We start from the raw sequence: 13961 nt of genomic DNA on the forward strand, positions 1-13961 counted from the left end.
TAGAAGTTTGGCTTTTTCAATGAAGTGCTACGTTTATTTACTGACCAGTTAAAGGGAGTGCCAATAGATACCGATGGACAAATTAATTTTTTACCTTGCACAATAATGCTGTGTTTCCTAAATTAACTCTGTCTTTTGGTATAGCAGTGCTACGTACACACCTCAGATGATTCTTGCCCGATAATAGCCTCAAGTTGGATATTGGACAAGAATCTAGCATGTGTACAGCACTCGATGTTTGTTACTCATGGATCCATCCTGGCGGATCCATGAACGACGAACAATCGTAATGAAAGTGAAGGAGAAAAGCGTGGTCATTTTCCCCCTTCCCCTCTCTATAGAACAGAACATGCTTGATTATTCATCTTTTAGTCATTTGTCATGAAATATTGTTTCCAACAATAAAAATTTGTATGTACATTGCTCATTTAAGCATCGTTCAGTCTTTTGTCGTTGGAAAGAATCGTGAAAGATCCTTTCCAATGACAATTATTGAATGTGTGTATGCAGCCTAATACACAGCTTGTGGCAGTTGAAGAGGCAAAAAAAATCAAATCCGAATTCACCTAAATCTACCCTAAATTTCTAAGATAACAAAAGCACTTAAACTTAGGCTTGTCCTCCATAATACCTCAATCAACAATGTGTTACACCCGTTAACATTAAGTGCTAATAAAAATGCAATAAAGCCGAAATCCAGACCTGCATATGTGTTAAACCTTTAAATGTGCTGAAAGTCCAGGGTTTGGATGCTAAAATGGCAATGTAGGTGGAAAACCGATGATGTTCTGTTTAGAATGGTTATTCTGATCTGATGTAGATGGCCCCTTTCATACCCCATGCAAACCAGTTGTCCGTTTTGTCCAAAATATTCACCAAACAATTTGAGAACAATTTACACCTTAGGCCATGTATTTCAAAGGTTATTTCAACACTTATGCACCTATGCAGACTTCTTGACACCAAAGGTTGGGATTATGTGTAAAGAACAGGTCGGTTCACCAAATTTCATACCTCTGTATCTTGGACAATCAACATCTGCAGTATCACATTACATTGTATCGATTAAAGTGTTAATACTGTGTGGATATAAATGCTGGTGTAATTCCTAATCTGGTAGAACTTTTAAAGCAGTTTATAAGACTGTGCAATATCTTCACCATTAAAAAAACAAATGCAGTTAAATGTGACTAACAGATGTACAATGACCCCAGGAGCTGCTGGTTGTATGTTGCATAATTCCTGATGTGTGGCAATACCAAAATCAGGCTCATTCATGTAATGTTTTCTTTAGGATTTTACTCAACAATTTGAAAAATGAAAGAGAGCAAGTGGGGTGCCTCAAAAAGGTGCAAATGACCCTAGACTGTCTCCCATCTCTGACGTCCCTGCATGCAGTACCTCCAACTGGCATTGCATTTGGGATAAACAGCCTTAAACTGTGTTTATGCCCTGGTCCAACTCCCCTTCTTCTGCCACACAAACTGGTTCTTTAGAAGGACTTTCACAAAGTTCTTTCTCCAGACATGATAAAATGACTGATCTTTTCTATATTAGCAGAATGCCCTCTATATAAGGCCACCTCCAAATATTTATCCTCTTCTTCCAATCAACTGAGCAATGCCCCATAGTAACTGGGTGACCCAGACAAACATCCTTTATTTAAAACTGGCTTTCTCTCTTCACCTGCCGGTAGGACCCCTCCCAGGAACACAGAAAAAAAAATTCTGAGCAAAGAAATACAGAATTGACAAAAAGTAAATACAGCTCTGGTTGGCTAGATGCAGCACAATTGCAAACAAAGTTTAGTTTAGATACGTTTTACAAAAAAAGTTTGTGGAGCCCTTTGGGTATGTCAGAGGTCACACTTGAGGCCTTCTTTATTTACCAAGCTGATCATCACTGTTCTAACCCAATTGCCTGTTGTATCCAAAATAGAATACCATTACAATTTCCCTTGTAGTCGGGTACAAAGGTATGTTTTTGCTACAGGTTAAATTGTGTAGTCACATGTTACAAAGAAAAACCTTATGTTGTCAAATAAACTCAGTTTAGAGCTATTGTAATAAAGCAAACTTACCAGAACTAAATTTCACTAGTCTACCAACTTAGAAACTTTTGGAAAAGGCTACTACAGTAAAAATATCTCTTTCAGGACTATGTGTTGCAACATGTGATAAAGCTTGGCACTTTGCACATTTTGTTGCCATTTAATTAGTAGGTGCACCTGCACAGAAGCACACCACAACCCATATGTTGTTTTTTTTTTTTTTTTTACAAATGCAGAGATTTTTGTATGTGCACTTTATACATTTCTGACATGACTACAACTGAACCAGCTGTCATAAAAATATCGAGCTAGTTTCTTCATTACGTAAAACAGTAACTTTATTTGCATTGTATCCATAAACAGTATTAGTCCTTAATATAAAATATTTTTTTCTTCCCTTTTTTATACAGTATCAGGATCACTATGAAAAGTCTAGCATGAGCAGTAGCAGCAGCAGTAGCGGAATAGCAAGCTGTAAGAGTGACTTTTCTGAGAGCGCCATCCTTCCCCGGGGTCTTCTGCAGCCACACAGCTCTGATAAGGAATCAGATGTGTTCTTTCCAGATCATAGCTACTCCATGGACAATGCTTCTAAAGGTGAGGTTTGCAAGAAATTTTTATTTTTTGAGGGGATAAACATTATAAAATATTTGCTAAATCAAGGCCAAGCCAGTGCTGTTCTAGGCACTATCAATTCATGTTGTGGAACCTGTTTCCATTAATTTGCTATGAACCATCAATACATAAGTCTATTGAACCAAAAAATAAACCTGACCATTTTTTTCCAAAAATGTTTTTTTTTTGGTGCTAGTTTAGTATGCAAAGGTCAGGTGCATTGTGTAGTGAGTGGGTGTGTTTTGGGGGCACATCACAAACAAATTAGCCCAACACACACATCCACTCACTACACAATTCATCTGACCTTTGCATACTAAACAAGATCGGTTATATTTTCTTAATGCGATTTTACATTTTCCCTACATAAAAAAAAAAGAAAAAAATTTGAGTTAATCAAATCCTGCAGTGTGGAGATAACTTCAAAACAATGAGCCTGATTTATAAAAGCTCTCTAGAGCTGAAGAAGATACACTTTGGTTAGTGAACCTGGGTGATCCAGCAAACCTGGAATGAATCTGGTCCAGGATAAAAAAACATTTGCTAACAAGTAGCAAATGACTTAAGAAATCCATTCCAGGTTTGCTGGATCACCCAGCTTCACCGATGAAAGTGTATCCTCCCCTGCTTTGGAAATCTTTAATAAATCAGGCCCAATATGTAGGGTGCTGTTGTTGACTTCTGTACAACGGTACAATACTTCTTAAGTCACTCATTTGGAACAGTATCCTGCTTTTCTACAGGACTGCTGCAGCATATAAGACGTTTTCTCTAGAGTTTCCACTAAAGTGTCTTTTTATTCCTCCATGTGGCCAGATCTGCTGAAATGCATCTACACATATCTGCTTTTAATTTCAATCAGTTCATCAACCAATTTAATGATCCCAGAAGGCTAATATCACAGAGGACAGGCCCATCATCCAATTATTGCCACCCTATAAAAGACACATTTAAAAGGTGTTTGTGCAGAGAAGATGCTATAAACAATATATGTTGCTGATTGCTGAAGTACTAAAGACTGATGATTATTATTTAAACTAACTCAGTTAACTTTAGATAAAAGCATTTTGAAGATAGATGGGCAAAGCAGGATTACTGTGGTTGCTATCCTGTTCTCTGCATTTTTAGCACAAATAACAAGTTATACTTTTGCTGTGTTTTTGTTTTGTGCTTTCCATTTTATTTTATCACAAAGAAGCAGATATAAACAACTCTCTTAGTATTTCAACCATTCCTCTAGTCAAGCATGCAGCCCAAAAAGGGCCAGAAAAAACGGAGTCACTTCCTGTACCATACCAGGTCCCATTCCTTCCTTTAACTTAGGGGGTCCTAATGTTGCGTGACATGACTGTTTTCATGCATCTGGTTCCCCAAAAATGTGGGAATTGGTTAACAGGGCTTATTGAAAAATCTGGAAGCCCCTTTAGTAGATTAGATATCCATACCTTCCAGAAAACATAAATACAAGAGTACATTAGTACCTCTTACCCATTCATGTGAAGAGTGAAATGTTTATAAAAACAGACAAAGGTTTTTTATTTACATAAAAACAAAAACACAACACATTACAGATTTTACCCAGAAGTAGATTTAGCATCAACATATTGCCCAATAATGGTAATCCATCAGTAAATGACAAATACCGTGCCAATGACATCAGAATTTCATATGCTGTTGTTATTATTGCTATTATTATTGCAACGCAAGGGTTATCATCAAGGGAAACTCCTAAATTGTGTGCAATGTTACCTTTGAAGCCACATGAAAAGACATTCTCTCCACTCAACCTTTTGGTTGGCTTCCTATGTCTGTTTGACAATAGTTTGGCTATAAGCCCTAAAAATAATAAAATAATATTATGGAATTATTATGGAAACTGGTTGCATTGTCCACATAAATGGAGGTGACGCAAAATTTGTCATCTCTGCTTATTCCTGTCCACTAAAATTAATTTGATCTGCATACTTGTTCAGTATCGATGAGTAAAATGACTGGATGTGCTTTACCTAAAGACTGCCTAAAGGCAGTTGCAGGACAGGTTTCCTTTATACTGCAGAGAAGATGTTGCCTTTTCTTAGCAATCCCTTTATTCTCTGTTCTCTCAAGCACATTTTTTACTAGTGTCCATAAGTGGCCATTTAGTCAAGATAAGTGAAATTTATAGATTTCTTTTTTTGTATACAACCTATAAATTTCGTACTTACCTATGTTCAAGCTGCTCCTGTTTAAGCTTATTTTAAATACTTCCAAAGACCTAAAGGATTTCAGAAACACTATACATCCTAGGTAGCCCCTCCTACCTGTGGACGACCTTGGTATTCCAGTAGCAAAATTAGACTTTTATAGTCACACATACAGCTCTGAGATGGAAAAAGTCAGTTTGCCCACCCTTAAGATACCTAGAACCAAAAACATGAAAAGGGAAATCTGTCACACTTTTCTGTTAGCAGTGCTAAAATAGGTAAATTGTTAACCCACAAAATTGCACTAACTTCACAAGCAGCATTTGTGAGGCTGTAGATAGACTGAAATCACTGGCAGTGTAGCAACATGAAAACGTTATAATTTATGGAAATGTATTACTGATAACAACTTGCCACTGTCAGGTTGGCTATCCAGAAATGTTACCAATGTTACCACTGCAAAGTGATTGTATCAAGTTCTACTGTTAACTTGAAAACTTTGCTGAAACAATTTAAAATTAGTGTTGATCATTAGTGTGCAAGCCTGTACATAACAGTATATGCAAAGTTTATACAAGACTTAAGGTGCGTACACACTTCCAATTTTTATCGTTCCAATCGAACGACGAACGATCGATTGGGCAAAAAATCGTTCGTAAAAAAGTAACCAACGACGCAGACGAACGAGGAAAGTCGCTGGAAACGAACGACCGGACCGACGGATCGGATTGGACGACGATCGTTGAACATCGTTCGTGTGTACGGTCGTTCGTTGATCGTCCATGTTCAGAGCATGCGTGATGAACGAACGTCCGTTCACTTTCCTGTCGTGCACATAGTTCCTCTATCGCTCAAACGATCGTATCTATTGTGTGTACAATATCTACGAACGATCGTGTCGTTAACTCTATGTGCAGGATCGGTGCTATACGATCGTTCGTATATATCGTGCATGAACGTTCGTCGTTCGTTTTCCAACGATAATAATTGGAAGTGTGTACGTAGCTTTAATCAAAAGAAAACGGTTCTTTGTTCACTGCAGAATAAACCAGGGGAAAATACTTTTGAAGATCAAAGTTACAACAGTAATCATGATGACCTTACAATAATACCAGAGATAACTTAAAGCATTCAAGATTCAAAAGTGTTTCTTTGGCAACTTACTAAACGAAGAGCCCTTTTCAGCCTTCAAAGCTTGCAAAGAATTTCAGTAGTATCTTGATTTTTAGATAAAACGAGAAACGTTTCCAGATTGAACCCAATTTTTTGTCAGGGAGAACAAATATTTAGCTGTGTAAAAACTTTGTAAAACAACTGGCCCTTGTGGAGTGGAATATTTGACGTTGTAACATACAGATAATGGAAAGCAAGGTGTATTTATTAGACGCAGATATAATAGGGAGCCTGACTATTTAACCTTATAAGGATAATAGTTTATCAGAAAGACCAAAAACTGATTGTATGAAATAGTCTCTTCTTAATAAACAGTCTTAAGACGCAAGCCTAAATGCAAAATGATATATAGGCTGACCCAGAGCATCATGGTTGGATGAAATCAAAATGGATGCAAAGAAGGTTCCAAAAAAGATATGGCTGACAGTGGCAAAACATAGTAAAGCATAGGGGATTGTTAAATGATATTTTTATTTCAATTACAGGTAGTCCCCGGGTTACATACGAGATAGGTATTGTAGGTTTGTTCTTAAGTTGAATTTGTATGTAAGTCAGAACAGGTACATTATTTTAATAAATGCAATTAGGACAGATGTTTGTCTCGACATATTATTAGGCAGCACAGTGTCAGTTACTGTATAAAATCCTCACTGTGAGTTAATCACAAAAAAAGCAAGAAAAAAACCCAAAAAACTTTATGGGGCCTAGACATTTAATAACCCCCCTAGCGTTCCACGTCTTTCCGTATTTCAACGCAAAAATCGTTACTTTTTTGCATGGAAATTTATTTTACATTGTGAAAGGTTCTTGGCTCTATTCCTCTCTCATCTCAATCCATCCCAGAGTCTCTCATTGCATCAGAACAGGCGCCTGAGAAGAATCACTCAACGACGCATACACTCGTATGGTATCAAGCAATCTTCAACTTTATTATAACAAACATCTAGTTTATATATCATAACAACATGCCATAGCGCATGCTCATTTATTACAATGGAAAATCACTAGTATACTTATTCTAAAACGAAACTGTTTAGCTACATAATTTCAGACATATACAGGACATTTTGTTATTCATAAACAGTCGACATTATCTGAGTTTAGCAGAATTAACAAGGACACTCATTTTAGCAGAACATCAGGTTTATACACATACAGTCTAAACAACCAAAGAATACGTCTATCTCTTATAACTAAAAACTAGAATAAGAAACAAAATGGAGTGTCTCAGGCCCTTTCAGTCCCCGCTTAAGTCATGAATATGACTTTACCTCTTATGATTCATCTGTAGATACTCAATGTACTCATGTCCAACGTCCCTTGGTCTAGGGCAGAACGCCTGCAATCCTTTCAATAGGAAGGGAATGTATTGAATACAGCAACACAGCAGGATTGGACAGATGATTATAATAATTCCATACATAATAAGCGTTTTCAACCAGCTAATATCAGGTAACCAGCTCAGAAACCAATCCCACCATGTGGATGATTCCACATCTTGTTTAATACCTTGTACAATTTCTTGCAATGTCTGTATTTCTTCCTCTATGGACTTTGAATGATGTGATAGGTTGAAACAACACATACCCTTAAAACTCTGGCATCCTAGATTATGCTTAAGAAATAGATAATCTACAGCAAATCTATTCTCTGACACTGCTCCTCTCAAACCTTGTAGATCTAACAGTATATCGGCTAGAGCCGTGGAGGTATGATTCAGAGATTTAGCTAAATCACATGCAATAGAGTTAATAGTACGAGCATTATATATAGCCAAACCTGGGATTCCTACAATAGATGCTTCCAAGCTAATGTACTCAGAAGCACTTAATAGGGGCAACCCAGAGGTACAATCACGAGACAATTGTTTGGCATTTGATCTTTTCACTCTCCGAATATCCCTTGTAGGTTTCTCTTTTGGGAGTGCTACTGTAAGTCGAGAAAAGGTACAAGGACCTCCAGTAACATTACCAGGGATACAATTGAAAGTAATATTACCACAGGATAGGAACCACCCAGTGGGTAGTCCAATATCCTCATTTACGCCAGGCACCGGATGGGTGGCATTACAGCTCATAATATTAGGTACGTAGTGGTACCTTCATGCCTATACCATTATACTTTCCAGTTCTATTATATGTATATTGCAAGTATGCTTTTACATAGCCTATCCAACATTATTTCCTGGAGAGCCATTCATCCAATGGAGGTTGGGGCACACCCGACTAAAACTAAAACAATTATGGGCTGCTGTGACATTAACGGTGCTTACCATAATCTTATCCCTTGGCTTCCGGATATGACATTCCCCACAATAGTAGTATATGGGGGAGGGTAATGTGAATTTGGGATACTGTTGTCTGCTATACCACAGCTGTGCTATTATGCTCTGTGGAGTGGCCACTGCTATTAAACGTGTGTGTAACATGCCTTGGGTTGAGAGGGTTCTGCAAACACAAGAAACTAACATTTAGAACTCTCATTAGTTTCACAATACTATTATCTCCCAAATGGACTGATACTTCAGCCTTAATTGTCCTTTTTACTCTTGACCTGTTCCCCTGTGTGCCACACTGAAAAGGTATCTCTTCAGGATGATAGACACATGTAGTTGTAAGCCATATAGGCAGGAATAAACACAAGTTACAAATCGTCAATAGGCAAAGCACTCTCCCAGAATCCTGCGAGTTCAACATCTTCAGCCAGTGATAGGGCACTCTTCAGGGATTTCACACCTGCTTCACCCTCTCTGTCTCTGCTTGATGCCGGAGAAGGAACCTCTGGAACCCTTTTTACTCTGCTAGCGTGAATCCAAATTGGAGCCTCCTCCCTGAGAATCGCTGTCCTGGTGACTGCTACCACTCCAGTGGGTGGTCCAAACGGGAACTCCGTCCTTTTGCCAGGCGCTGGACTATCACTACATCTCCCGGCTGGAAAGGATGTGTAGGTTCCTGTGGAGAGAAAAGAGAGGCACAAGCAACATCTTTTTCAATTTGATCTAAAGTTTTCTACAAGTTTTCTCACATTTTCTGCCTGTACTACTTCTAGATCCCCTTTTTCTATCACAGGGGCTTTTGGACCCCAAGGAGTGGGGAAGGGTCTTCCCGTTAGGACCTCAAATGGTGAGTAGCCAGTATTCTTATTAGGCTGCGTCCTAATTTCCTGCTAGGGTTACAGGCAAAAACTTTTTCCAATTAGTAAAAGTACCTCCAGTAATTTTCCTTAGTTTTTCCCTAATTGTTCTTTTCATCCTTTCTACTACCCCAGAACTCTGAGGGTGGTAAGGGAGGTGGAACTTCCAGTCAATTCTAAGGGCTTTGGAAAGCTCCTTACATACCCTGGACGCAAAAGCTGGGCCATTGTCTGAGGTAAATTGAACTGGACATCCCCATCTGGTGATGATGTCTTGTAACAAAATCTTTACCACAATTTGTGTGGTTTCATTGGTAGTAGGAAAAACCTCTGGCCATCTAGAGAACATATCCACAATTACAAGAGCATACTCCTGTTTATTTCCTGTCTTTGGAATATGGGTAAAGTCAATTTGTAAATGAGTGAATGGTGAAGGCGGGTAACTCAGATGTTGGTGTTGGGCCTTCTTTGAGTTATTTTGGTTGTTTCTGAGACATATAATACATCGTGAAACATAGGACTGTACCTTTGATCTAAGGCTTGGTTGCCTGTGCTCCCCTATGGCCAAGGCCATGATATTGTGCAATTAAAATTGGGGCGCTTGCAACTGGAATACATGGTTTCCCCTCTTTGCAGGTAAGACCCGTATCAGGATTTTGTACTGCACCTACCAACTGCCATTCTAACTTGTCACTACTTGTTGCCAAATCCTGGAGACTTAGCAATAAATTGTCAGTAAGAGTGATTTCTGGAACTAGGGAGGGCATTTGAACTGTTGCTACCTCCCTAACAGCAGCCTCATTTGCTGCCATGTCAGCTAGGGCATTCCCTTTAGCTATGTCCGTTTGAAGGCCAGTATGTGCTTTACAATGGACAATAGCAACTTTGCTTGGTAATTGGATGGCGGCCAGAAGATCATGTACTAGGGTGGAATGTGAGATTTTCTTCCCATCTGCAGCTATGAAACCTCTTCTCTGCCAGATTACCCCATGATCATGTACAACCCCAAAGGCATACTTAGAATCAGTGTAAATATTCACATCTCTTCCCCCAAAAAGACAACAAGCTCCAGTGAGGGCAATCAGTTCAGCTGCTTGGGCTGACTGAAAAGGTATAGGATTTGATTCTAAAATAACATCAGGGAGTTGAACTACAGCGTATCCCGCATGATAAGTGTTGTCATTGGGGTGGGAACAGGAGCCATCCACAAAAATATCAGGAGCCCCTTCAATGGGTGTGGACTGTAAGTCAGGTCTAGGTGAGGTGTGTTCATATATGAGTTCAGTACATTCGTGAGGAGGAGGCAAATCATCATGCTCTACTTTGTATCCAAGTAGGGCATTTAGTATAGCCATTGGACTGAATGTGGGTGCTGAGTATTTAATATGAAGCTGAGGATTAGATAGCAACAAAACTTCATATCCACTCTTTGTGCTGACATATGTTGTGTGTGTGTTTTTTTCAATAGAGCTAAAACATTATGGGAGGTACGCAGAGTGGTGGGATGACCTAGGGTGATAGGCGTAGCCATCTCAGCAACCATGGCACAGGCTGCCAGACTCCTGAGACAAGCAGGCATGCCTTGAACCTGTACCTAACCACTTTTGAGAAAAAAGCAACAGGGTGAAATTTGCCTCCATGTTCCTGTGCCAGGACTCCGGCCATGGTTTTACAATTGTCCCTGGCAAATAAGTGAAACATCACGCCATAGTCGGGTAGGCCCAAGCCAGGACTTGAAACCATTGCACATTTCAAATGACCAAAAGCTTGTAACATTTCATCAAACCATTTATTAAAATCAGACATATCAGTCTTAGTGGCTTGTCTCAGAATATTGTCATAGTAGGAACAATCAGCTATCCATTGGTGGCAGTAACCAATCATGCCAAGAAAGGTTAACATGTCTTTCTTGGTTTGTGGGCGGGGCAGACCCAGTACAGCAGTAATTCTGGCATGGCTGATTTTGCTTTCACCTTTACTGAGGACAAAGCCCAAATAATCAACACTTTCTGTACACCATTGTAATTTCTTTCTTGCTACTTTATGTCCACATTCACATAACCACAGTAATAGACTAACACAGTCTGCCTGGCAGGCCTCCCGAGTGAAACTACATATGAGGAGATCGTCCACATACTGTAGAAGGACAGAACCATGAGGGGCAGTCCAAGGGTACAGTGTAGTCTGGAGAACAATAGAGTAGACTACAGGGGAATCTACATAACCCTGAGGCATTCTACACCAAGTATACTGGCGATGTTTAAATGTAAAGGCAAAGAGTGGCCGTGTCTCCTTGTCAACTGGGACAGAAAAAAATGCATTCCTTAGATCAATAACAGAGAAAAACTCTGCATGGGCAGGAAAAGCTGATAGCAGAGATGGCACGTCTGGAACCACAGGGGCTATGGGTATGATCTAAACATTTCTTCGCTAAGATCCTGGAGAAACCTAAAGGTATTGTCAGCCTTTCTCACTGGGTTGATAGGTGTGTTGTAGGGAGAAATAATTTCCTCAATACCCCTGCCTCTAGAAATTCCATTAACATAGGGTCAATTCCCTTTTCTTTCTCTGGGGAAAGTGGATATTGTTTAATGTAGACAGGTGCAGTGCCGGGCTTAAGCAATGCCTTGTATGGTGTACAAGAGATTAGACCAACATCTTGGTCAGTCCTTGCCCAAACTTCAGGAGGAACCTGATCAAGTAGTGGATCCTGTGGCTGACATTCCGGATAACAACCACTGTTTGGCACATGAATGGGCATGACTGAGGATGTGACATGTAGCTGTCCTGTTTTGCTAATCCCCAACTGCAACTTCAATAGAACAAATAAATCTCTTCCTAGCGGATTCACGGGGCAATTTGGGATGATTCTGAAAAATTTACACTTCCCATGCTCTCAGTCCATCCTGCCGTCCTGACTAATTAACCCTTTTTAGAGCTTAAACCTGTTTGCAGCCAGCTGAATCTTTCATGGCCAGGCACAAGAAACCCAAGGGACCAAGTAGGTCAGCCAAGAAATCTGATCCTCACCAGTACTTCCTCTCAGACTCCCCAGCTACTTCACACCGGGAAACAACTAAGATGGCAACCCCAGCCACAGGTCACATCAGAGGCCTCAGGATGAAGAGTCTGGGACACAAGCTGACAGCCCAGACTCATCCCTCCTCCCTCTCCAGCATCTCTTTGTCTGACAGCCCAGGTTTCACTTTCTCCTGCAGAGAAACAAAGCCTTCCCAGTGATCTGCAAACTCTCCTAAAGTTTCTGCCAAGTAAGGAGGATTTTGAGTCTTTAGTCACACGCTTGAAAAATTCTCTTAGGGAAAAACAGAATCCCTTCAGCATTAGATCACTGCAGTGGATACAAGAGTGACTGCACTAGGATCAACTACATCACATACAGATTCAAGAATTACAGCCTTGGAGCATTCACAAGTACAGATACATTCCTTTCTATCATCATTAGCACTTAGAATAGATGACCAAGAGAATAGAGGGAGACGGAATAATATACGGCTGAGAGGCATACAAGAAGCTACTCTGGGGTCAGCATTCAAGGTGACTGAAAGGTTCTGTTCCACATACCCGGGCAACATAATCCTTACATGTTTCTCCTACCTTAGGGGGAGGCATTTTTGTCCTATTCTGACCAATTTTTGAAGGTATCCTCCCTTTATGAGGGACCGACCAAGACAGAGAACAAAGTTATTGTGTACTGTTAGTGTTCACAATATCTATCGGTTCTTGTAACTGATAGCTTATGTGTTTTAGGAGTAGCCTCAATTATTCAAAGTTCCAGGCTCATTCCTACAGTCCTGGACTCATAGTGTTTTTAACTAAAATAAAAATGTTGGGGGTGTCTCTAACCCAAGCTCATAACCTGTCCTGGGTTTATAATATTAACTAGTTAGGGGATAAGTAAAGACTTTAGAATAGTATGTACTCTGTCTCGGCGGTTCACAGCAATGAGGAACCCTAAGATTTTCAAACAGTGTATTCGAATAGCCTCCCCTATGGCCCGCCAAACAACTCCTGAGTCAAGTCCAACTATATAAAAATTTAATTTATAGAGCTTTTGTGATTTAACATACCTACGGGGACTCTCTCTAGTGGCAGACCACAAGTGTAAGTTATAACCTGATTGCACTACAGCTCTAATAATATCCATTCCAATATCCCCCTCTCTCCTTTCTAATAATAATCCTACACAACAATTAACATGTAACATGACATAGGCACCCAACTTGGTGTCACCGTGCTTTCACCTGTCTCGGGTCAACGATCAAAAAGACCTAGCTGAGGAGGTGGTGCGTCTTACACCTTGTTGACAAAACCTTCAATGACCCTGGTCCGTACACTTACCACCCGGACACTTGTGTCATACAAACAAATTATCTTATACTTCTACGCGATAGTGGAGAGAAAGCAAAAGAAAAGCGAGACCATTTGACTTAAACAACAGCTGCTATATTCACAAAGACTGAGGCAGACAAAAGCGAAAGTAAATCTGACCATAAGAGACACTGGGATGTGTGTAACGTCAAAACTCAAAAATGTGCTATACTGATTCTTCCCTAAAGAATCCCTAGTAGACGTGAATACAGGTCTACATGTGAGGACTTATACAATTAGTCCTATAATAATACCTATCTTCCCTAAAGATAGTTAATTCGCACCTCTCAATCCTTAACGGATTCAAGATAGAGGCAACAGAAATTATTCAGAAAGAAGCGAGAAAGTTCCCAACCCATTAGGGAGGAATTCCTGTACTTACCGAAAATTCTGTGTGCCCTATCCCGGACTACAAACCC

General features: G+C 39.8%; 1 protein-coding gene across 3 annotated transcripts in view; it reads left to right on the top strand.

The window, feature by feature from the left end:
* The window catches only part of NEK10 (NIMA related kinase 10), a 139574-nt gene that overhangs the window by 98984 nt on the left and 26629 nt on the right, over window positions 1-13961 (top strand). For all 3 annotated transcript variants that reach the window (XM_072412389.1, XM_072412391.1, XM_072412390.1), the window contains exon 27: window positions 2461-2647. In XM_072412389.1, the coding sequence (XP_072268490.1) occupies window positions 2461-2647 (187 nt within the window). The remainder of the gene's footprint in view (window positions 1-2460; window positions 2648-13961) is intronic.

Source organism: Pyxicephalus adspersus, chromosome 5 (genome assembly GCF_032062135.1).
Source record: "Pyxicephalus adspersus chromosome 5, UCB_Pads_2.0, whole genome shotgun sequence".
In the NCBI taxonomy this organism is placed as follows: Eukaryota; Metazoa; Chordata; class Amphibia; order Anura; family Pyxicephalidae; genus Pyxicephalus; species Pyxicephalus adspersus.